General features: G+C 34.8%; 1 protein-coding gene across 1 annotated transcript in view; it reads left to right on the top strand.

Annotated features, from left to right (window-relative positions):
• Positions 1 to 12,086, top strand: part of ABCA12 (ATP binding cassette subfamily A member 12) — a 165,699-nt gene extending 153,613 nt beyond the window's left edge. Inside the window, exons 45-53 of the mRNA XM_011358645.1 lie at positions 225 to 429; positions 1,363 to 1,472; positions 1,755 to 1,896; positions 3,200 to 3,334; positions 5,296 to 5,399; positions 6,606 to 6,698; positions 7,806 to 7,911; positions 10,303 to 10,440; positions 11,926 to 12,086. Of these exons, the coding sequence (XP_011356947.1) occupies positions 225 to 429; positions 1,363 to 1,472; positions 1,755 to 1,896; positions 3,200 to 3,334; positions 5,296 to 5,399; positions 6,606 to 6,698; positions 7,806 to 7,911; positions 10,303 to 10,440; positions 11,926 to 12,033 (1,141 nt within the window). The 3' untranslated portion in view covers positions 12,034 to 12,086. The remainder of the gene's footprint in view (positions 1 to 224; positions 430 to 1,362; positions 1,473 to 1,754; positions 1,897 to 3,199; positions 3,335 to 5,295; positions 5,400 to 6,605; positions 6,699 to 7,805; positions 7,912 to 10,302; positions 10,441 to 11,925) is intronic.
• The last annotated feature ends 11,513 nt before the right edge of the window (positions 12,087 to 23,599 follow it).

Consider the following 23,599-nt stretch of genomic DNA (forward strand, 5'->3'; position numbering starts at 1 on the left):
AAGCATAGAAAGCAAAAGCCATTTTCCAAATATCAAAGCAAATATGGTGAAGAGAATTCATACTAATTTTTAAGTTATTTAAGTAGCATAATGCATAACAGTTAAAACAAACCTCGTATTGTGACAGCACATTTTTAATAAAGTGACAACCCATTAAAACATGTCAAAATTGAGTGGGGCCATTTCAAAATCATTGATGCAAAATCATTGGATCCATTTTTTAGACTCTTCTTCAGAAAATTTAATTCTTCACCTGTAATTGAGACAATAGATGAAGATGAAGATGTGCGGGCTGAGAGATTAAGAGTTGAGAATGGTGCAGATGAATTTGACCTGGTCCAACTCCATCGTCTCACAAAGACCTACCAACTTATCCACAAAAAGATTATAGCTGTAAACAACATCAGCATTGGGATACCTGCGGGGGAGGTAAGGAACAATGTTTAGTTTCTAATTGTCCTTAATTTGGGCATGATAACTAATGAATAAAAATCTTTTTCTTTCTTTAATTTTTTTTTCTAGAAATATGAAAGCCAACTTCTGAATATTTTGATAGATTCTATATATAAAACTTACAAGTGTCCATATGTTACCCACCCTATAGGTCTTCTCTTCTGGCACGGAATATCCACCACAAACTGAGTCTCTGTCCCCTTCCCAGGCTACTGTCCTCCTTGGGGTGGACTTCTAGTCAAGAAGCCTGTACAGGGGCTCTCTTCAACTTTTAGTTTCCAAGCCTCTTCGAAAAACAATGTAAAGAAATCAGTTGTCATAGTGAGGTCCTAGACTGCGTCCATATTTATTTTTGCCGTTTTCACAGAAGCAATATTAAGGCAGTTTTGAAAAGAGAGAGGGAATGTGGGCATTTCCTTTAATATTCCGAGCAGAGCTTCAAAGTAAAGAGCATCAAATTTATTCAACAGCATATAGAAATTATTGATTCAGTAGCTTATTCAGTAAACTTGTGATTAAAGTTTGTATGAATAATGTGAAATCTATAAATATAATTACTTTGTCAGGTTAGTATATCTTACTTGGGTATTTTGTCATGTCATGCAGAGGAATCCTATAATATATATAAAACAAGCGATATATATATATGTACATATATATATATGCACACAGACACACAAATGTTCATTCAGATGTTGTTAAAGGAAGAAAAGATACATAAGTACCCGTTAGTTTTAAAAGAGAAAGTTTTATCAAATGCCAAAAGAATGCTATAATACCCATGAATAATAATTCCAGTGATTTATTTTTTAGAGTAATTTATTTCACCCAAGAAGAAGGAAAGAGATACAATAGTAACATGTCTTTGATTTAGTTAAGATTTACATCTTTTTTTCTCCCCCACACCAGTGCTTTGGCCTTCTTGGGGTGAATGGAGCAGGAAAGACCACAATTTTCAAGATGCTGACTGGAGACATAATTCCTTCAAGTGGAAACATTCTCATCAGAAATAAGACTGGGTATAAAAAAAAATGAATGCTTCAACTTACTAAGCACAACATAATTGAATGAGAAAAATAGTTAAAATGAACTCTTTATGTTATTTTGTAGTTATATTAATAAATCCTTAGTAGAATTTTTTAAACCTTAAAGTGTAACTTTGATGGTGGGATTATTTTATCGTTTTTATCAGAATCACCCTTCACCATGACCAGAAAAATAGAGCTACTTTCCCAAAATTTGGACTCTAGGAGGGAAATATCTTTTGAAACTCATGTGTGTTTTTGATTCTCTCAATTCAGATCGCTGGCTCATGTTGACTCTCATAGCTCATTAGTTGGCTACTGCCCTCAGGAAGATGCCTTAGATGATCTGGTGACTGTGGAAGAACATCTGTATTTCTATGCCAGGATACATGGAATTCCAGAAAAAGATATTAAAGAAGTGAGTATAAGTTTGGAAAACCTAGTTCATTTCAAAATAATTATTGAATAAAAAAAGGTGAAGGGATTAAAAAGTACAAATTTATAATTACAAAATAGTCATGGGGTTGTAAAGTACAGCATAGGAAACATAGTCAATAATATTGTAAGAATTATGTATGGTGCCAGATGGGTACTAGAGTAGTCAGAGGGATCACTTTGTAAATTATATAAATGTCTAACCACTATGCTGTGCACCTGAAACTAATATAACATAATATTGAATGTCAATTGTAACCGAAAAAAAAAAAAGAACGTTGTTTCTGCTTCCTACCCATCTACCTTCAAGAAACAAAATGACATCTAGAAAGCTATGACATTTTCCACCTGATAATGATAATGGATATAGTATTGGGTTGATCGTGTATATCACATACACACCTGTGAACTCAGATTTATTTATTTATTTTTTAACCCAGATTTAGAAGCTCCATGGTTTAGTGATCATTCAGTTACCTTTTAAGAACTATCAAATAAAAGATCACACTTGCCTTGGCTCTGGGTTGAGCTATGGTTGATGATGCCTGTACATCCTTTAGGGTCCAGATAAATATTAAAACATGGAATTACCTACGAAATGCCCTAATAACATAGAATAGCTTCCAATTTGATTTTTATGTGGTTTTGCACTCTGCTACAATTATTTTCCTTTGTAATGGAATGGCTAACCTTTGGGGTGATTTCCTCTATTTTTGCAACACCAGGGATCTGTCAAAATCTTCTTAGGATTCCACCATTTAACTGTAGAAATAGCCACAAGCATCTATGATTCCTCAGTTAATATGCTAAAGTTTGATAGTGGGTCAGTTTTTTAAAGACTTAAAGAGTTTGTGACAACTCACTCTTCAGTAAGAAGAAAGATGAAATAGTGATGACAGTTAACAAGAAAACTGCCTTAAGAAGGGCCAATTTCTGTTTTACCATTTTTAAGTTTATAAAGGGCTTTCTGTAGCAGAAAGAACAATTTGGAATCATAACCACACACACACACACACACACACACACACACACACACACACACACTTGGGGAGGAGGGAATTCCACTTGAAAATGAGCCTCCATGGAATTGTTTTTATCTCTTTAATGACTATTAATTTTTAAGTAGACTTTTGAAAATAAAAATAAAATCTATATTAAGTTTAAATGTCTGAATTTTTCAGGTGTGTATGTCTTCGTTATAGAACTTTCTTTTCACAGTTTTTTTCTGATTAGTGCATTAAGGGTTTTAGCAGGAGGTCAACCTAACTCCTCTTTTCTGCCCACAGACTGTTCATAAACTCCTACGGAGACTTCACTTGATGCCCTACAAGGACAGAGCTACCTCGATGTGCAGTTATGGCACAAAAAGAAAATTATCCACTGCACTGGCCTTGATTGGGAAACCTTCCATTCTACTGCTGGTAAGAGAGTCATTGTGAAAAAGGCTACTACATAATTAGAACCACACATCCAATTGTGTGTGTAACATTTCACTCTCTTTATTGAAATAAACATTCATGGAGGGCTCATTATATGCTGGTTATTTTGCAAAACACTTTACCTACGCTATCTCATTCAGGGAATTTATATCAGCATATAATTTGTTGCCACAACAGTACATCCTCAAAAATGTTTTTGTCTGCAGCTGTGTTACAGTTGCTCTCAGAGGAAACACTTGGCGTGGGAATGGGAAGTAGCTGGAACATATTCAGGGTATATAAATGAGTAAGTAAAATTATGGAATATGGGGGAATTTGATTCTCAGTTATTGAAGAAATTGGTTCTATTAGTAACTGATCAGGTGAACTAACATACGTTTAAACTTCTAGAAAGAAGGAAAGACACATTTTAAAACAATGTGTTGTGCTAAAAAATTTATTTCCTTGTTACTTAAAAATATGAGTTACCTAGCCTGGGATGTGATAGATAACATTCTATTTTTTCTGGATTTTTTGAAGGCAAAATATGCATTCAAGATTTATACTTTCCTAAGAACTGGAAAATTCAGTCAATCACCTGGAAATGTAAATTACACACAGGAGTAACATAGCATTCTGCTCCACAAATCAAATATTGTAAAAGGTGTTTATTTCACAGAAATAAGTTTGCCCTTATTTTGCAAGATCTCCTTCATTTCAGAATCTCCAAACTCAAATAAGAAAGAAAAAAAAGAAAAAAGCCTTGACTATATGTAATGAAAATCCACTTATAAATCACATTATACTAGGGATTAAGTCATACAGAGGATCAATTCATGTAAACTGCCCAGACAGAGTGATGCACAGCCCGTCTTTCTGTAATATCAGAAACTTATAATGCATTATATTCCTGCCAATCGATGCTTATAAAGGAATTCTATTGTGTAAGTGTCCCTTAAATTGAACGAAACAATCCTTAGGCTCCTGTGAGATGATAGACATAAAGTACTTCAAAAAGTTGAAAGCGCTATGCAAATGTTATGTATTAATGAGTCTAACTGAAGTACAGGCTATGAGAGAAAGACACCATAGTGTCTTCTATGTGCATTTACTATAAATACTATTGTCTTCACAAATCAGACAATGCACTATTCACTGTTCCCCTAAACTAATACTCATTCCTTTCTTTACATTTAAATTTAATCCCTCACTATAAAAACAAGCCTCTGGTGATCCCATGTACCCACTTTTTTTTTCCATTAAAGATTCTATTTTTAGTTTTTATCTAATCTTGTTTAATCATCTGTCAGGCCCTATTATTGTTTGCTTAGGTTATCCATTCCTATATTTCTAATTTTATGTTTGAACAATTTTTTGAAATATCATTTACTTTTAAAATATAATTTATATCTTTCTACTTGGCAGTTTCTGCAAAGCTTATGGTTATTTCCCCAAGGAGTATTAAATTTCAATTAAGAACATAAAACTAAAAATACACCTCAAACATATTACTGAAAAATCAAATTGCGTTCTTTCCACTTCACATAGCATATTATCACTCACAGACACAATTCTACTATTAGGAGCAAGGCAGCAATCTTGTTGCTGTTGCTTCAAATACAAGTGACAATGTAGTATTAAATGTAAAAACTCTGCTTTGTCAGTAATTGAAGCAGATTTTTTTCCAAAGAAATATGAGACAAGTGTAAAGTAACAGGATGTCAACTTCAATGAGATACTTTTTAAAATAGATTGACAATTTTAAATGATTAATTTTGAGCTTTTTGACAGCAGCAGAAAGGAGCCTATTAAGTATAAAACAAGTTAGTCACAAGACTTTGTAAAGTGATTTCTGTTCTAGGCAAGTGAGATAGAGTGATTCAAGTAAAAACCTCATGAAAAATTAATTAATTTGATATACATATATATATATATAATTTTTTTTTTTGTAACTTTCTATTAAGGATGAGCCAAGCTCTGGGATGGATCCTAAGTCAAAAAGGCACCTCTGGAAGATCATTTCAGAAGAAGTACAAAATAAATGTTCCGTCATCCTCACATCTCACAGGTAGATGCATGCAGGGAGTTTGAGGTCAAATGACATGATTTTAGGGTGATAGATGGGAACAGATAATCCATGTAATATATATCAATAATAAATGTCCACAATGAGTTGGAAGCATTTTCTGTTTATATTCTTTGAAGCAACTGAGGCAGGTTTCATGGTGAGAATCCAGCTCCTGAGGTGGGACGGGGTCTAAGCAATCTTTCTAAAAACAAATTTCTTATGATTTAGAACTCCTTAGCTCAAGTATGACTCCCTATTGCCTATCACATAAAGTTCAGCATCTTTTAGCTTATTGCGCAAAGCCTTTTATTATCTGACCTCATCTAAATTGCTAGCCTTCTTTTCCTATGACACCATCTTCTATCAGTCAATCTTAATGATTTGTGCCTCCACATACACTCGTTGACCTTTCCTGTCACCATATCCTTTCTTTGGCTGTGCTTTCCATTGGAAATAGTCTTTTCACAATTTTTTAAGAACCAGCTCACAGGTCTCCTTCTTGAAGGTAGACCCTTCAGACCAATTAAGTAAAAACAGCTGCTAAAACATTTTATCTGCCTTTCTTATAAGGTTGGCAAAAGAGTATTAAGTTCACCCTTTTGTTATAATTATCATATAGTAGAAAAAGTACTAGATTTGTTTATGATCAAGAGACTTGTTTGTAGCCTGGCCTTGCCCCAGTATACTCTATATTTTGGAGCCAATCATTTAATTTCCATGAACTTTGATATGAAATGGACAGGGTGATACTGAAAATCTGCTCTAGTTATTATAGTCCATGAAATTAGTAATTATATAGTCAGGTACAGGTTAACTAGTTATAAATACAAATGCATAAAAGCCAACTGAACAGGTAGTACAAAGCATAATGAAAAAAAGCTCAATGTCATTTTGGGAACATTCCTTGGGAAACACAGGCCTTACTTACGACAAAGCTTGAAAGAATTTGAAAGAAATAATGTGTTAGATAGAGAAGGCACTCCTGGTGAGAGAGATAGGCCCAAGTTTGAGAATAAACAGTAAAAAATCCCATGTGAAGACATATAACTTATCTTTAAACTTTTTTTCTTCTTCAAGGGAAAAGCCATTTTAAGGAACTAAAACAGTATTTTTAAGGTGCCATAATGAAACAGTTAAGCTTATGTTTGTGAACTTACACCCAGTTTTTTGTGCCCAGAACTCTGATGTGATTCTGCTATTTTTCAGCATGGAAGAATGTGAAGCTCTCTGTACCAGGCTGGCCATTATGGTGAATGGAAGGTTTCAGTGTATTGGATCTTTGCAGCATATAAAGAGCAGGTGAAGAACAAATGTGTTGTTCAACATATGATGTAGGATAATCGATCTAATGGTACTATTCTCACCTTCTAGGTTTATATCAGGAGGCTGTGCATCAATTAGTAGTAAAATTGATATGGGGAAGTTAATTATGGACTCATCTTAAAGTTAAAATATGTTAGTAAGTGTTAGATGTATTTTTAGTTAATAACCCCCAAACCTACAAGCCCTAAAATCTTTTAAAAAATTAATCCACACCAAAACACCCTCAGGAAGCAGTTTCAAGAGTTTTAATAGCAAACTAGACCTTGACAGGTACATGAAGCCATGGATTTTTATCTAGCATGTTCCTTTGCCATTTGCACAGGCCTTCAGTAGCTATTTAACATTTTTACCACATTCAAAACCTTTTAGTGAAGAATACAGTGGGGAAATGTGCATAAATATCATACTAATAAATTAAAATTAAATTAATATTTTATACTTGCCAGAGCACATATATGTGTATATCTATCCATGTTAATCTCCACACTTTATACTTTCATGATGTTATACCTTTATCTGTACAATAAGCTGGTTTTCTTATAAGATCACATTAACCAAGATAAGAAAAAAGGATGGAAGGGGCCTTATATGTTGTTCTCAGAGAGTCTTTTGTGACTTGTTTACAAATTCTGTTCTTGGTGCCAACAGTTAGTTAGTATATCTATTTTTTATCTGTTTTTAAAGCCTCAGTGATGTTAATCTTTGCTGTTGACACCAAATCTCCAATGACTTGACTCTCAAGACTTTGTTTACTTTAAATTAGAAAGTATTTAACCTCAGAAATTGACATCAATTACCAATTCATGGATGTCAAAGAAAGCCAAGATTTATATTTTCTTTCTAATGCAGCTTTTTCCCGAAGAGTCTGACTTTGTATAGTGGTAGAAATAAATTTTTTAAAATTGTGGCAGTGTACCATTTCCAGTTTGCAACATGCCTTGAACTTTTATGGCAAAATGACCGTCTTTATATAAGAAAAGGGGCTGTATGGTCAGCTGGGGTCCTGTTTCATTATCTAGAATTCCAGGGGAGCTATTTCAGCAAAATGTCACTCACATAGTAGTTTGCACTTTTTCTTTCTAGGTTTGGACGAGGATTTACTGTCAAGGTTCATGTGAAGAATACCAAAGTTAGCATGGAGGCCCTCACGAAATTCATGCAACTGCACTTTCCAAAAACCTATTTAAAAGTAAGTAAGAGAATATTCTGCCTTGTGAATCTTGACTGGTTTTGATAGTCCAATATCATGGTGGATGTTTGCCAATTTCAAGTTAATTGTAGCTTTATTATTAATCTTAATATATTTGTTAGTTCAAGATTCATAAGATACTCTGAGGCACACAGTATGAAAGAAAAGAATCTTCAAATTATTCTATTCTTGAAATATAATCTTCAAATATCTTCAAATATACTTACAAAATTATATTTTTATAGTTAAAGTAACATAGTCTTTTTACATACTTCTATTTCTTCCTCACAAAGGCTTTATGACCATACTGTATTAGTTGTTGAGTTATATACGTAAGTATACGAATTGAGGGATGACAGTTATTATATGACCAAGCTCATTTTTTCTTAGAAAAGAAAATTATAGCGTTCCAGAATGTCAAAGCTGAAAGAGATAATCTTCATTTTCCTCATTTGGAAGATAAACCCACATGGTTTGAGCAGTACTGCTTGGAAATAAAGTTCTTAAGACCCACACTAGTTGAAACACTGTACAATTAATTTCATTTCACCATATCCATGGAATAGACACATAGAGATACATGCTTATATATCTCACATAGTACATACTTAAAATAAATTCACTTATTGAAAAAAAAAAGTTATCATTTATATAACATCTTTGATGTCATTGTAATCTGTACAAGATGAATATGGCAAATGGTTGTTTTTAAAAGGTAATCAGGTGTGGAATGGTGAAGAGAAACTTGAAACTTGGGCTGAGGTTCTGCTCTCCCTGTGTGATTTCCAGCAAGACTTTGAAAATCTCTGAGCCTCATTTTTCTCATTTGTAAAAAAGGAATAATCTACTTCACATGAATAATCTACATCTACTTCACGTGATTGGTGTGAGAAATAAGTGATAAAATATCCACAAAGATACTTCATAAGCTATAAGACCCCATATTAATGTGAAGTGATTGTAGAGAGCAACATAGAGTACATTTTTTAAACAATTCTTTTATCTCTACAAAATACCTTTGCCTCAACCTCTTGAATTTTGGCTGACTTCTTCAAGAAACAATAGATTTTACGATTCATATCAAAGCCCATTTCCTATCGTCTAAATTAAAAGCAAATTGAAAAATTAAAGGAAGCTTTTCTTGCACAAATCATTTTGGTCATTGTACTTTTTCTTTCAATGAATTTCTGTGTTGAACTTTGTGCTTATTCACTGAGTGCTAAGATTACATTCGCCCTGGTCTGCTCCTCATGGGACCAGGGTTGTACAAGACAAATGCAGTGATGATAAAAGTCTTATTCTTTTCTAAACAGATCATTCTTTACAAGTATGTGGTGGTTTCTAGCTGTCTAGAAAGGAAATAGCAAGAACAGCAACTTAGGAGTAAAAAATAAGTCAAATAGCCTGATTGCAGTGACAGGTATGATGCAAACACAAGTCAATGAGAGGGGCTAGGCAGTGAGCAAATGCATGAGAAGAGGGGTTTCCAATAATGGAAGTCTTGAACACCAGGCTGAAATACAGTCTTGATCTGATCCATATAGGTTTTAGGGGTAGATTCTGAAGCAAGTAAATATTCTGGTCAAACTAGTATTTAGGAAAGATTATCCAGCTGCTTTGTGACAGAAGATATGAGTGTATACAGATTCTAGGCTCCTTCAGACTTGCAATAACTCAGATGTGGAATGATGAGCCTCAGGGTGATTATATTGGGAGTGCAAATAGAGAGGGAAGGTTAAATTTGGGAGTTATTTTAGAGGAAAATAAATAGGATATGGTAACTGATTAAATATGCAGAAAAGCAAGATGTTAGATACTCCAAAAAATAAAAATAGATTAGTAAGTAGATGGTTAATACTATGGATTAACATAAAGAAGTTGGAGAGAATTTTAGGATGAGTTGTGAAAAACATGTGGCGTTATTTGGATGAGGTATTTCCTAAACAATGCTTTTGAAATCTAGCTTCTTTAGCCCATATAAATTGAGCATCTAATCCCTGGCCTTTTACAATTCTTACATTAAAAAAAATAAAATTTCTAAAACTGATCTCTGAAAATGCTTATGTGAGCTGAGTGTAATCTGACATCTGAAATACCATTCTATAGTATTTTTTCCCAGGCAAGACTATAATGGCTTTATAAGTGCACATGAATGCAGAATGCTTCAGAATTTTCATTAGCTTTTTAATTTGTTTTCTCTTTGAAATTCATGGAACTTTTCATCTCATCTTTGCAAGTTAGTTTCAAAACATACCCATTATTTACACTGTCATGTCATTTTCACTGGAATGAACTTCAGTATTATTTTTTGGCTCTTACTCAAGTATGTCTAGGCAAGTCAGTATTACCTGACATTGCAAAATACATTTTTTTTCCCTTTGGTTCCCACAGGATCAGCACCTCAGCATGCTAGAGTATCATGTACCAGTCACGGCAGGAGGAGTTGCAAACATTTTTGATGTGCTGGAAACCAACAAGACTGCTTTAAATATCACAAATTTCTTAGTGAGTCAGACTACCCTGGAAGAGGTAAGCTGGACACCAGGATCTATATGCACAATGTTACATATAATTACACATTCTATTTCTTTTCATTGACATTTGATTTGTTTTCAGTCAAAGCAATATCTAATCTCGTACCTTAAAATCTTAGCTTAATTCATTTCTAAGTGCATTTTGGGATGTTAGGAAAAAATATTAAATGAATTAACTACTTTTAATGAAGGAAAGAAAAATTTTCGTATCTACAAGGTATCTATATCCATCAAGTTATATGTCTATGTAAAGCAACAAAACATTATTTTCACCTGTAAAACAAATAGCTTTTAACACTTTTCTTACTTTTTCATTGGTGTGTTTCCTTGTTTATTTGTTTGTTTAGTTTAGTTTAGTTTAGTTTAGTTTTCTGGCTTTACTAAATATAATCGACAATTAGTTGTTTGTATTTACATTGTACAATTCAATGAGTTTTTTTTTTTCAATTATAATTGGTATGCAATAATATACTAATGTCAGTTGTATAGCATAGGAGTACTAGATTTAGTGGGATGACGCTTTGTGAGTTACATGGATCTTGATGTGTTTCTTGAATAATATTTCTATTGATTAGCTTTCTGGATTAGAATACAATGAGAGTTTCTAGGGAGAATTTGGTGTCAGACTTTTAGATCCACTAGATTCAGGCAACCAAAGTGGCAAATGCAGAATTCTTTTGTTTTACTCACATTATGTCTTAATTACATTTATACTCAATAACTCGAGGCTTCACGGGGCATCCTTCATCATCTTTGCAGTGTATTAATTTTGCATAGCTCAACCAACCTGATGTATAAAGTATTTGATTGCCTCTGCCCCTGAAGTGGGTCTGAAGGTGAGGCCTTAGGGACCTCTGAGTCAATATATGGTGCTGCAATTTACGGATAATTTTCTATGGGGGCTTTTAAGCAAGCATGGCTTTCCAACACTAAATATTTAGCCTTTGACTTGTAACCAGCTACCAGCACCATATCTGACACAAAATAGGTTCTCAATATTTCTAGATAAATCTATGACTAATGAATTTTAATAATTTTTTAAAAACAAAAGATCTGTCTATTAAATAATTGGCTTACTGAACATAATGTTAATATGGGCTTTCTATCCAAATTTTATTTTAGTGCATTAATTCTTGAAACTAGTGAAATTTCTCTCCACATCATCATACAAGCATTTGATAAGAGCTTGGGTTGAGCTCCTTGTTTATACTTGATAGAGATATTGATATAGATCATATAAGATATCGATATGTGGCTGTAGATATTCAATTACAGCTTTATATTTCTCTTGTGATTATAAATGTAATTATAGTTGTAGATGTATATGTATATATGTATGAGCATGCCCCTATAAAATCTAGTTTTCTTATTTACTCTCCTATTTTGTATGTGTATGTGTGTGTGCATGCATGGTGAATTAACCTTATTTCTTCTTTTGGTTTACCAAGCACTAATGGCTTTATTTCCCTTGAAAAATCAGGTTTTCATCAACTTCGCCAAAGACCAAAAATCCTATGAAACCGCTGATACCAGTAGCCAAGATTCTACCATAAGCGTTGACTCACAGGATGACCGAATAGAATCTTAGTACCTCCAACAAACTCAATCTTAGCAAAGTGAATGGTTTCATTTTGAGGAAAAACCACAGAAGATACTACTTCCTTGAAGATACTTTAACATATCTTAATTTTAAAGTATTATACCACATAGAAAGCTACGATTGTGTAAGACTAGCAAGTAACTATAAATGGAAAGTTTTCTTTCTAAAGTCAACGAATGTTATTGCTACTAAAATGAATTCCTATATACTCAACACTGTGAGCGTACTACTGTGTAAGCTGGTGATTCTCATGCAAAGATGAGCCACCTGCAGATGAATGTCATAATTTATTACTTTCAATAAAAAGACAGCTTAAAAGGCATTGTTATTAGTAGTTGAAAACTAAGAGTAAAAAAGGAAAGTAAGGTATCTCTGTGTAGATAGAATTGGGAGAGCAAACAAAATAATTTATTTCCAGAAAATAACAGAATAAACATTATCATAAATACATGAATACACTGTGATGTACAAAGTGCTATGAGCCAGATTAACATCAGCAGTAAGCAGTGGGCATAATGTCTACAATGTACATGTTACTTTCAATACCTGTAAATACTTAGGGACATACTGAACCCCTAAAAATGGCTTTCTAAAGTATGCCATAGGCGGGCAGTTTACCCTGGTGGTAAACAGAACTTAGATTTATTCCTGCCATGCCTTGACGGTAATAAGGCACACAGCAGAGTAAGAAGCTACTTGCTCTTCAGGGAAAAATGGGTGTGTCAGCTGGACAGATACAAATCCTGAAAAGTGATAGAGAATTCATGTGCTGCTGGCAGGCAATGTTTTTTTTTTTTTTTAAGCTCTTACAAAAAGTCTCATATTCTGGGTTTCTGTGCTGGAAACACTCCTGTAGAGAGAAAATAAATATGAAGATAATTTTCAGCTAATTACCCAGCTGACCCAGAATCATGTCTACAGCTATAGGATTGACTTCATAATAATGCCAAGTTATATGGCCCTCAGGGAAGGTGCTTTATGTAACATTCACGTGTGTGTGTGTGTGTGTGTGTGTGTGTGTGTGTGTGTGTGCGTGCGCACGCGTGCGCACAAGTTTGCCTGCTTAGGCACAACTGTTTCTGTTTCGAAAATCAATAAACTCGAGGTTCAGAAAAAAACAATTCATGAAGTCATTTTATTGGTTAGAAAAGGGCCAGGAACTTAAGAACTGGAGCCACGTGGCCTACATGGTCCCATCAGATCTGGCTCCCGCTAACCTCTCCATTCTCATCCCTTTCATCTTCTCCTTCTCTTCAGTGTCTAGCCATTCTCTTCTCTTTTCAATTTTTTCAGTGTAACAAGCTCCTTCCCATCTATAGACCTTTGCATATGTCATTCCCCTGCTTGAAATGCTCTTCCCCACTTTGTGTCTAGCTAGCAGTCTTCAGAAATGTTATTCTTTCTCTAAGAAGCTGTCCTTCCCTATGTTCTCAGTTGAAATCCAGTCCTCTATTCTAGTACTGTACTTACTGTACCTCTACTTTTCTGTCAGAGCATGCATCCTCGACTAGCAATATATATCTTAAGAGATGGGAACAGAATTTCTCTTAGAATAGAGAATGTCTATGTTGAGTAGAATACATAGATACAACTTTGGAGTAGAAGGTATAACTCAGAGAGAATGAGTATCTTCGGGGGCCCTAATGATAAAAGAAAAAAAAAATAGACTTCACGAAAGAATAAAGGTGTTCGGACTTGTTTATCCGTCATTGTGTTTGTTTTTTGTGGTGATTGGTTTCTTGCTTGCTTCTGAGCAGTGGTCGAAACAGAAGTGAAGAGAAAGGAGAGAAAGAAAGTGGAGGAAGGAGGAATCAGTTAGAGGGTAGAAGGCTGAGTGTTGAAGAGAGAGTATTGAAGTGAGAAAATGAAGTGGTTGAATGAACTTTCAAAACCATGAATATCCAAATACGTTTTCATATCCATTTGCTGGGCAGCCATGCCCTGGGCTGTCCTCATTACCTATAGTCTTTATTAAAGCCAGCGATATGTACAAAGGCTTTATGTGAATGAGTGTCTATGGAGATTGCGGAAGGAATGTGATAATATCTTCTTTAAAAAGGACACAAAGCAATGACTGCTTTGCCACTGAGAAGGAGAAGCCAGCAGCCGAGATCATGAGACGGCCCCAGATGTGTGTAGAATGGAGCGTCCGACCCCACAGGACAAGAGTCTGGGGCATTCCATCCATCTTATCTACCTCTCAGGTGGCAGGGATGCCTAAGCTGGCCTCCAGATGGCAGTAACTGCACTTTCATTTCAATGCTTATTTAAGATTTTTTTTCTCCCTCACTTGACAAGAAGTTCTATGAAAACAGATCTACTTTATCTTCTCACCAGTATCTACACACACAACAAATATTTATGTCATTCAATAAGTATTCGTTGGTAAAATGGATGAGTAAATAAATGAATGAGAAACAACAGAGGATGGCCCGGCTGGTATGAAAACAGAGTATCTTGGTTCTGTTTAAATCTCTGAAATGCAGTGAAGTGTCTCATGAGGTAGTTTATTCATAGAGAAGAAAAGGAGATTACAGTGAATCCACTTGGGTGAACAGATTATATCTTCCTTGGAATCAGAATTCTAGTGCTTTGTTTCTGTACATTCTTGCACATCTATTTTTATTTGTCTTTTTGCCTATAAGGATGTACTACTGTATTCGAGTTTCACAGTACATTTTACATATAGGTAAGGAACACACATGAAAAACTATTTGAACCCACATCCCTTTGGGCTTCTTTGCAACAGAGAATATGTTTTGAGAATTCTCAGTTCTTGGACAATCTGGACAACACGTATGAAATCTGCTTTTTTACATGAAGTACCTGAATTACCTCTGAGGATCGTGGCAATCTATACTTCACCTATGATTTTCATAATATTAAAATATTTGGTGCAAAATCAGAAGAGTAGAAAAGCGATATGTATAACTACCTTCTCCAAGTATGCCTCTGCCTGAATGATCCATTCTTCTCCTCTGGGACAATAAGCTCCTAGATGAACTGCCCGTGCCCTCCTAGGCAAGGGTCGGGGTGATGCAGAAGGCTAATGTCCTCTTACCCCAAGGGATCCTGAGAACCTGCTTGCTTTATTAAGGTAAGCTTCTCCACATAAATTTTTAAATATAATGACAACAAGCTAAAAGGGAATGATATTATTTCCTTTGCCATCATTTGTTACAATGTTAATCTTATCACCCTTTGCTTGTAAACACAGACTGGTTTTCCATAATCTGCAGAATGAAATGCAAACTCCTTCACTAATTCAGCCCCAAAAGCTTCCACCTCTCTTCTTCATGCAGTCTATGCTTCAACTTCAGTGAATTTCTTGCTATTTACTATTATGTCAGATCTTTTTTCAGTTCTGTGCCCCTTAGTTCACACTATTTTCTCTTGAAAGACCTCTTCCCTATCCCCACTTATCTTTTATCTAGAATCTCCTCTTCGTCTTAATCACCACCCCTCTCCTGTTCTTGTCTTTAAGGAAACCCTCCCAGAGAACCTCAGGCAGAGTTCATTGTTCTATTCTCTATTACTAAAGCATTTCGTGCATGCCTCAGCAGAACATTTCCATGTTGCATTATAAATCATCTCTAGAAAAAGGTCATTATCTTGCCCAGAATCATATAGTAAACAATTTGATCAGCGACTATTTTTTGACATAAAGCACCCCGCCCCTGCAAAAAAAGACTTGAATAGGTTGGCTTGGATACATAATTTTATTAATAACTTAGGGGTGAGCTGTATAAGCTATATTTTTTCAGTGTATTCTTTTTTTAATTTTATTAAATTTATTAGAGTGAGTGGCATTGGGTAATAAAATTATACGAGTTTCAAGTGTATGATTCTATAATACACCATCTGTATATTACATTGTGTGTTCATCACCCAGTCAAGTATCTTTTTGTCACCATATATTTGTCCCCCTTTACCCTCTTCTACCTACTTCCCACCCCTAGCCCCCTTTCTGGTAACCACCATGATGTTGTCTGTGTCTATTAGTTTTTATTTGTTTGTTTTGTATGAGCTATATTTATGTCTCTGTTAACCTAGTAAGGGAGCCACTGGCCCTGGTGGCCCCTTGAATATTGAATATTGAAGCACAGATCTCTGGTACAAATGAGAAGACTCTATCCTTGATTGCCCTCTTCTACCAGAAACCCTCAGAAAGGACTCCAGCTTTCCATCCTGCCCTTTCTGAAGGAAATCCAACCATGTCAACTAGACATATAAAGATTTACTAATCATTTACATTTATTTTAATTCAAAAGAGTTTGCTTAGTACTTACTGGAATTGTATTATGGTTGTTTTCAATATAACATAGTTCTGTTATTTATTTGATTTATTTCCCCATTTTATATCATTTCTATTTTTATGTTTTATTGTTCAATTCATACGGAAGCAAAAAAAAAAAATTCCAATTTAAGGGAGCTAGTACTACAAAATAGTATATACCCTAAACAAGTTATATCCAAAGTGGCTCTTTCAACACCTAAAAACAGATTTTCAATTCTCATTACAATCCTATTCAGCTTGGTCTTTGAGATGATTTTTATTCTTCTCTCTCTGTTCGATGTGTTAATCCTTTGGTTGACTTGTCCACATCTATGCCATTTTTATAAGTTACAGAAGGTCATCCTCTGTATCTATCCCTATTTTATCTGCCTCTGATGGTCTAATCTCAATTTAATAATAGCTAACATTTACATCATAAGGTCTATAATTTCAGTTTTTACAAAGCAACTTCATATGTGTAAAATCATTTGAACCTCGCAGCAACCCTGTGAAGTGTTATTGTCCCTAAATGGAGAAATAGGATCAAAGGAATTAAATAACTCAGTTCAAGCAAACAAATATAATATATTAAAGTATAGCATCTAACTATATTTTTTGTCTGTCCTAAATTTTTTGTGATTTCTGTGGTTTTCTTGCTCCTGTTCAAGTTTGTCTCAATGAGGCTGTGAATGATGGTGCCCCCAATCCAGCCCAGAAAGTAGAGTAGTGACATGACCCAGGATGGCCAGAGTACCTTATTCCCTTGGCCACTTTGATTAGTTCAGAGAATGACACATGATTCCAGCAAAGTTAGTCAATCATCCTTGAATTAACATTTAAATTTAGGGAGAAATATTTCCTTTTCCTGGAATTGCCAAACTGAGTGGAGATAAGTCTAGGGCTCCCAGCTGCCATCATGTCCATAATGTAGAAAGAGCTCCCATGCTAAATAAAGTCAAACAGGGACAAGTAGAACTGACAAATGGAATAATAGATCAAGTCCTGGTGACATTTTTCTTTTTTTTTTTTTAACCACAAGATCTAGACAAGCCTGAGGGACCACCCTGAAAGCTATGGAAGACACACTGTAGGGAAACAAAGTGGAAGTCAGGGCAATCTAGGAAACTGTGCAGCGGAATAAGGTGGTAGCTGTAGAGATGATAAGAAATAATCAGATTCTAGATATATTTTGAAGGCACAACTGACAGTATTTGCTTTCAGGATAATGAAGAAGATGTAAGAAAAAGGGAAGCCAAGAATGAATCCAAGCATTTTGACCTGAGCGACTGACAAATGGAATTGTCATTTATTGGAGAAGGGTGAAACTGGAGAGACAAAGGCAGGTGTAGAAGGAAAAAATAAGAGCTGGTTTTATGGTACATTAAGTTTGAGATGCTTGTTAGATATTCTAGAGGAAATGTTGAGTGAGATGATGGATCTGTACATCTGGAGTTGAGGAAAAGGTCCATTCTAGAGAAAAAAAACTGTAGAACTCGTTGGCATATAGAGGGAAATTCAAGCCACAAGTCTGGATGGGATTATTCAAGGAGATGAGTGTGCCTTAAGCAGAAGAACAGTCCAAGGAGAGCATCCTGGAGCATTACACTATTTTTTTCAAGTAGAGAAGGAATATCCAGAAATAATGTGTAACTTGCAAGCCAAGAAAAGAAAGCATTTTTAAAAAAGAGGAAGTGACTGACCTTGTATAGACAGCTGCTTGGTTGATTAAATTAACTGAAAATTGACCACTGGATTTGACATGTTCATGGGTGACCTTGACAAGAGAAGTTTCTGTGAAATGATAGGAAAGAAAATCTGAGGAATGAGTTCAATTAAAAAAAAGAAAAGAAAAGTGGAGATGAAGTATATGGTTAACTTTTTCAAGTGAGTAAGTAAAGGGGAACAGAAAAACAGGCAGTAATTGGAAGAGAATTACCAGTTATAAGAAGAGGGAGCTTACATGTCCTAATGGGGGCAGGAAAGAATCAAGATTGCCAGGGGTAGTGCCCTCTGCTTCTGTTAGTCTCCAGGATGAGCAGTGTTCCCTGTTCCTTAGGTACTATTTTTCTCATTAGGATTAATGATTAAAGCCTGGGCTGAGATAATTTGTGATCTGATCTTTTTTTGGCTTGGTCAAAGTCTGGTAGCTCTTCCTGGCTGACTCATTCTCACCCTTGAGTGTTTGTTACAGCTTCCATTTCTCCCACAGACACTGCAGATCACCCCTAGCTCAGAGGTCATCTAGTCCTGTTAGAGTGGATACCGAGACAAGAACACTGCTCTCAAGTCAGTGACTATGCCACACTCAAATGAAGGTGGCTAAGCCTGGACCTAATGTCTCCTTCATTGTATCATTCTGTGTAGTCTAGTTTACTTTGATGTGGCATGTCCCAGAGTAATCTACAGCAGCTCACTTTCCACATTAACCTCATTTAATGAATATTTAACACACAGCGACACACACACTCCCGTGTCAAAGCCCAAAGAGCAGAAAATTAGCACTAAACTTATTCTTCTCTCCTCTTACCTTCTCTCTCTCCTTCCTTCTTTTCTTAATTACCCAGGGTGGAAAGTGGGCAAGATTTCTCTGCATCAGATCCCCTTCCTACAGAGAAGAACAAATCTTAAGACAAATTATTCTCTAATAATTTGTGTATTTTCTTTACACTACAAGAAAACTCTGTGATCTTGAACTTATGGCCTAGTTTTCTAGGCTACATTTTTAATCTACTAAATAAGAAGGAAGAAAAGTCAAAGAAATTTAGCAGATTCATTCTTAAAATAATATCCTGTCCATCAGAGTTCCAGTCCTGCTGCATAGTCTTATTTCGTTTGTCATAAACTGAATGTTACTTTGGTCTTTTCCTCTATATCTTTTCTGAAACTTTTCTAATCCCCTAAAGTCCCTCACCTATAATTCCTACCACCACCACCACCCCTCTCAACCGCCAGCAGATTAATGCCTTGGGCAATAGAGAAAAAGCACAATAATCAGGAAAGTAAATGATAAAAAGTTCAAAGGAAAGGGACTATAGCAGGTCTATCTAGGCAGGTCTTTCCCACACAGAATGGCAGGCATTACCTTTCACCGCACCTCAGCTCTGCAGGCTGAGTTATACCTTAACAGCATAAAGAGGCTATATCTCCCATGGGTGGATTCACGTGAAAGTCCAGAACACTGATGGGTAAAATCTGAGTGCCAAGTTATTGATTTATAATGAGAACTTTAACTGAACATTTCTACCCTCAAGCCAGTGCATTTTCTGTCTCCACAAGTACACTACATAGGAAGTCAAACTTGAATCAAAAGGTTGCTTGCTGAGCAGAGACTAGGGGCAAGTTGAGTTAATTACGTGATTCTGATGTTTAAAATCATCAGGCTTCTCTCGAGCCTAAAGCATCCATCTCCATAGTAGGATATACCTTCAAAAGACACATCCTTGATTCTGGAAACTTTCTTCTCTCATCAGAGCTGAATGAGCCCTGAGCTCTGCTATACTTTCTCAGAGGCTCTTTTCAGTGCTTCTGTGGCCAACCGATGTCCTTTTAATGGATCCTTATTTCTTTAAACATGATAATATAGCACTTTCAATCATGATACAATTTTTTAAATGTAGTGATTTTGTGTCATTATTATTTATGGAGTGTAAAGCTTAACTCAGAGAAATATTTCTAAACTTCCTTAATAATAAGAATCAATTAAGGCCTTTTGTTAAAAAAATAATAATAATAGTAATAATACAGCTTTCCAGACCCTTTTCCTGGAGATTTTGATTTGGTAGGTCAATAATTAGGGAATAATTTGTATTGTTAACAAGCACCTAGGTAATTTTTATCTTTAGGGAGGCTGGGAACCATTGTTTTAGAGATCTGCTCATCAAAATTTCCTGGGGAAATTATACTGATTCCAGAGTTCCACCCTTCCCTAGAAAATCTGATGTAATTGGTCGGGGTGTGGTGTGGCCCCTGGGAGTCTTAAAAGGTCTCCAAGTGTTTCTAATGTTCTGCCAAGGTTGAGATCAATGGTTCTATCTGCTGTGGATAATTGATATCTCACTGAAAAAGACTGAAAACAATAAGTTTAATAAGACTCCTCAGAGTCTTATTAAACTTATAACAGTCTTTGTTTCCATAGGTAGAATTATAAATTGGACTATAGATCCCAACTACTAAAACCCTTGAAAACGTGTATTATAATTATGCCACTAAAATTAGAATTGGAAAAAAGGGTTTTTTTGAGATATCAAGTAATGGTTTTAAATGATGTAAAAATTATGTTATACCCTAGCTTTTTTCTTTTAAACTTATATTTAAAAACTAATGCAATTTTTAAAAAATGGTATTCACTCAACTGCCATATACAAGAGGAAAAAGTGGCTAAGCCTGTTTAGAGTCATTACTTTCCAAAAGAAGCTTTTTCCAACAGCTAAGCTGTATAAGACCATCATGATGAACATTACTTTGCTTTTATAGCAGGTGGTTCTATAACACTTATAGGTACCAAAACAGCTTCTAAAGTATTTGTCCCATCTGCTTTTGTAGCCGTTGCTCTATTCTTTCTTGTTTTCTTAAAATATAGTGGAGAAGATGAATCATGTTGAGCTGTTCTTAAAGAGGAAGCTTTTTCTCAGCATTATATGTGAATCATTTAAATCCTACCTAACAATCCAATTAAGGCATTAAATCATTATGTGATGTATCAGTAAGAACTACCACAGAGAAATGAGTTTTTTTCATAAATTGATTACTTTCAAAAAAAAATAGTGACACAGAAGTAAACTTTTAACTCCGTAGACTTTATCTTTAGAAAAGTAACTGGCTTATTGTGCTATTTCAGCAAATTAAACTTTGTGAATAATTTTTCAACTTTTAATAATTTTTCATCTTTTGAAAAAGCAAGAAGCAAAACAATATAATATATATTTTTAATATTTTAGAGCTCCATTAAAGTAATAGCACATCAACAGATGGATTAAGATTTAATAAAGGTAAAATCATGCTTCCAACTTAAAAACTAAAAAGAATAAAGCAGCATGTGTTTATAAAATACTTGTCCTCATTCCTCATAATCATGAAGTTTTATTTCACTAATGTTTAAGTAAATTTTACATTTCTACAGTCTCCCTTAAAACTAAAAATATTACAGAAGATTAAGATGATTTGACACCACTCCCAATTTGAACTTCCTCATCTCCCCATAGATAACCACTATAAGGAATTTCATGTGTTTCACTCCAACACTTCTTAGAGTTTTAAATAACCTCACAAAGGTGTGTGTATGTGAACATGCCAAGGGAAAATAGAGGAGCTGGCTCTCAGTCTGAGCTCTGCCGAACCCACCTTTACTGAAAAAAACAAACGAACAAACAGAATAATGGTAGATAAAACATAAAAGATAAAATAAAACCATAGTTGGACATCAGTTTTAGCAGATCTGAAATGTTTAAGAATTGAAAGAAAAATAAAACTTGGTTGAGTGTATCAGAAATCACCACCTGTCTGTAAAACAAACATAATGGAAGAAAATGTTCATTTAATCATATAAACAAATGAAAGACTGTCAATTTTTTTCTTTGCGGACTAATAGATACAAAACTATACATATTCTTACCACAAAATTCATCAATTTCACTCCTTAAAATTTACCCCAAAGAGTTGAAAACATATCCACACAAAAACCTGCACGTAGATCTTTATAGCAGCTTTATTTACAATTGCCAAAACTTGGAAGCAACCAAGATATCCTTCAGTTAGTAAATGAATAAACTGTGGTACTTACAGACAATGCAATATTTACTGCTGAAAAGAAACAAACTGTTAATCTATGAAAAAACATGGAGGAAGCTTAAATGTGTATTACTAAGTGAAATTAGCCAATCTAATAAGGCTACATACTGTAATTCCAATTATATAACGTTTTGGAAAAGGCAAAACTATAGAGAGTAAAAAGGTCAGTGGTTGCCAGGGTAGGGTGGGAGAGGAGAGTTGAATAGGCAGAGCACAGAGGATTTTTAGGGCAGTGACAATGTTCTGTATGATATAATGATGAATATATGTCATTATACTTTTGTCTAAACCCATAGAATATACAACACCAAGAGTGAACTCTATGGTAAACTATGGACTTTGGGTGATAATGATGTGTCAATGTAGGTTCATTGTTAGTGAAAAAGGTACCGCTCTGGTGAGTGATGTTGATAATAGAAAAGACTGTGCATATGTGGGGACAAGGACAAATGAGAAATCTCTGTACCTCCCTCTCAATTTTGTTGTAAATCTAAAACTTCCCTAAGAAAATAAAGTCTTTAAAAAAAAACCCAGAGTATTGCTTACAATACTTTCTGCATTTCAAGGTGGAAAGAATAAAGCTTCTACTTAGAAAAGATGAGGTATTAACACCATGTGTCATGATTTTTCCAAGAATCATACCCAAGTACTGACATTTATGCTGAGAAGTGATGAAGGAGTTAGCTAAAGAGGCAATGAAAAGTGATCCCAAGTAAACCTAAAAAGGATCAGATCTAAAAATGCTATAGCCAAATATTATTTGCTTCCTGCTTTAAAGCATTTGTTTTTATTTAATTTTATAAAGCATTACTGAAAATATCTATATACTATTTCTTTATTAAAGCAAAGAACCTATATGCCCAATTTTCATTCTTTCCTTCCATTTATTCTACTTAAACCAAAAGAGAAGAGATAATTGGAGAATAAATACAGTTAGAAATATGCCTACAGTATTCCATAAAAGAATCTCTGAATGATCTTAATCATCATGCTAATTACCTTTCATTTTGTTCCCATTGTTTTTGTGTCCACAAGTAAGAGGAACATTATAAAAGGGATTATGGATGAAGGCCTATAGCTGTGACTTGAGAGAGAGTGAGCCAGACCACTCTGGCTCAGCACTCTCTCTTTCCAACCATGCCTTATCGTTCATATTTCATGAAAAGTCCTGGGTAAATTGTAACTATCATCCATGGAAGATATATCACCATCTACCATTAATATTTTAGGTCAGACTATTTTATTATATTAGTCCTAAATAATCCACATCTGAAGAAAGGCCTATGGCAAAGATTCAAAGCACTGGCAGCCTTCTACCCCAATCCAGCCCTAACCATGTACTTGGTTCCCAATGGTACAGTGCTGATTGGCAAAATATTTTAAATTTTAATTATTTGCCGACATTTAAAAAAGCAATTTCCTTTTGAAATCTAAATTTCTGGCTTCTCTTAAAAAGCCACATTTATCATTATGGTCTCCCCGACCTCTTCT

Source organism: Pteropus vampyrus, unplaced genomic scaffold (assembly GCF_000151845.1).
Source record: "Pteropus vampyrus isolate Shadow unplaced genomic scaffold, Pvam_2.0 Scaffold42, whole genome shotgun sequence".
NCBI classification, from domain to species: Eukaryota; Metazoa; Chordata; class Mammalia; order Chiroptera; family Pteropodidae; genus Pteropus; species Pteropus vampyrus.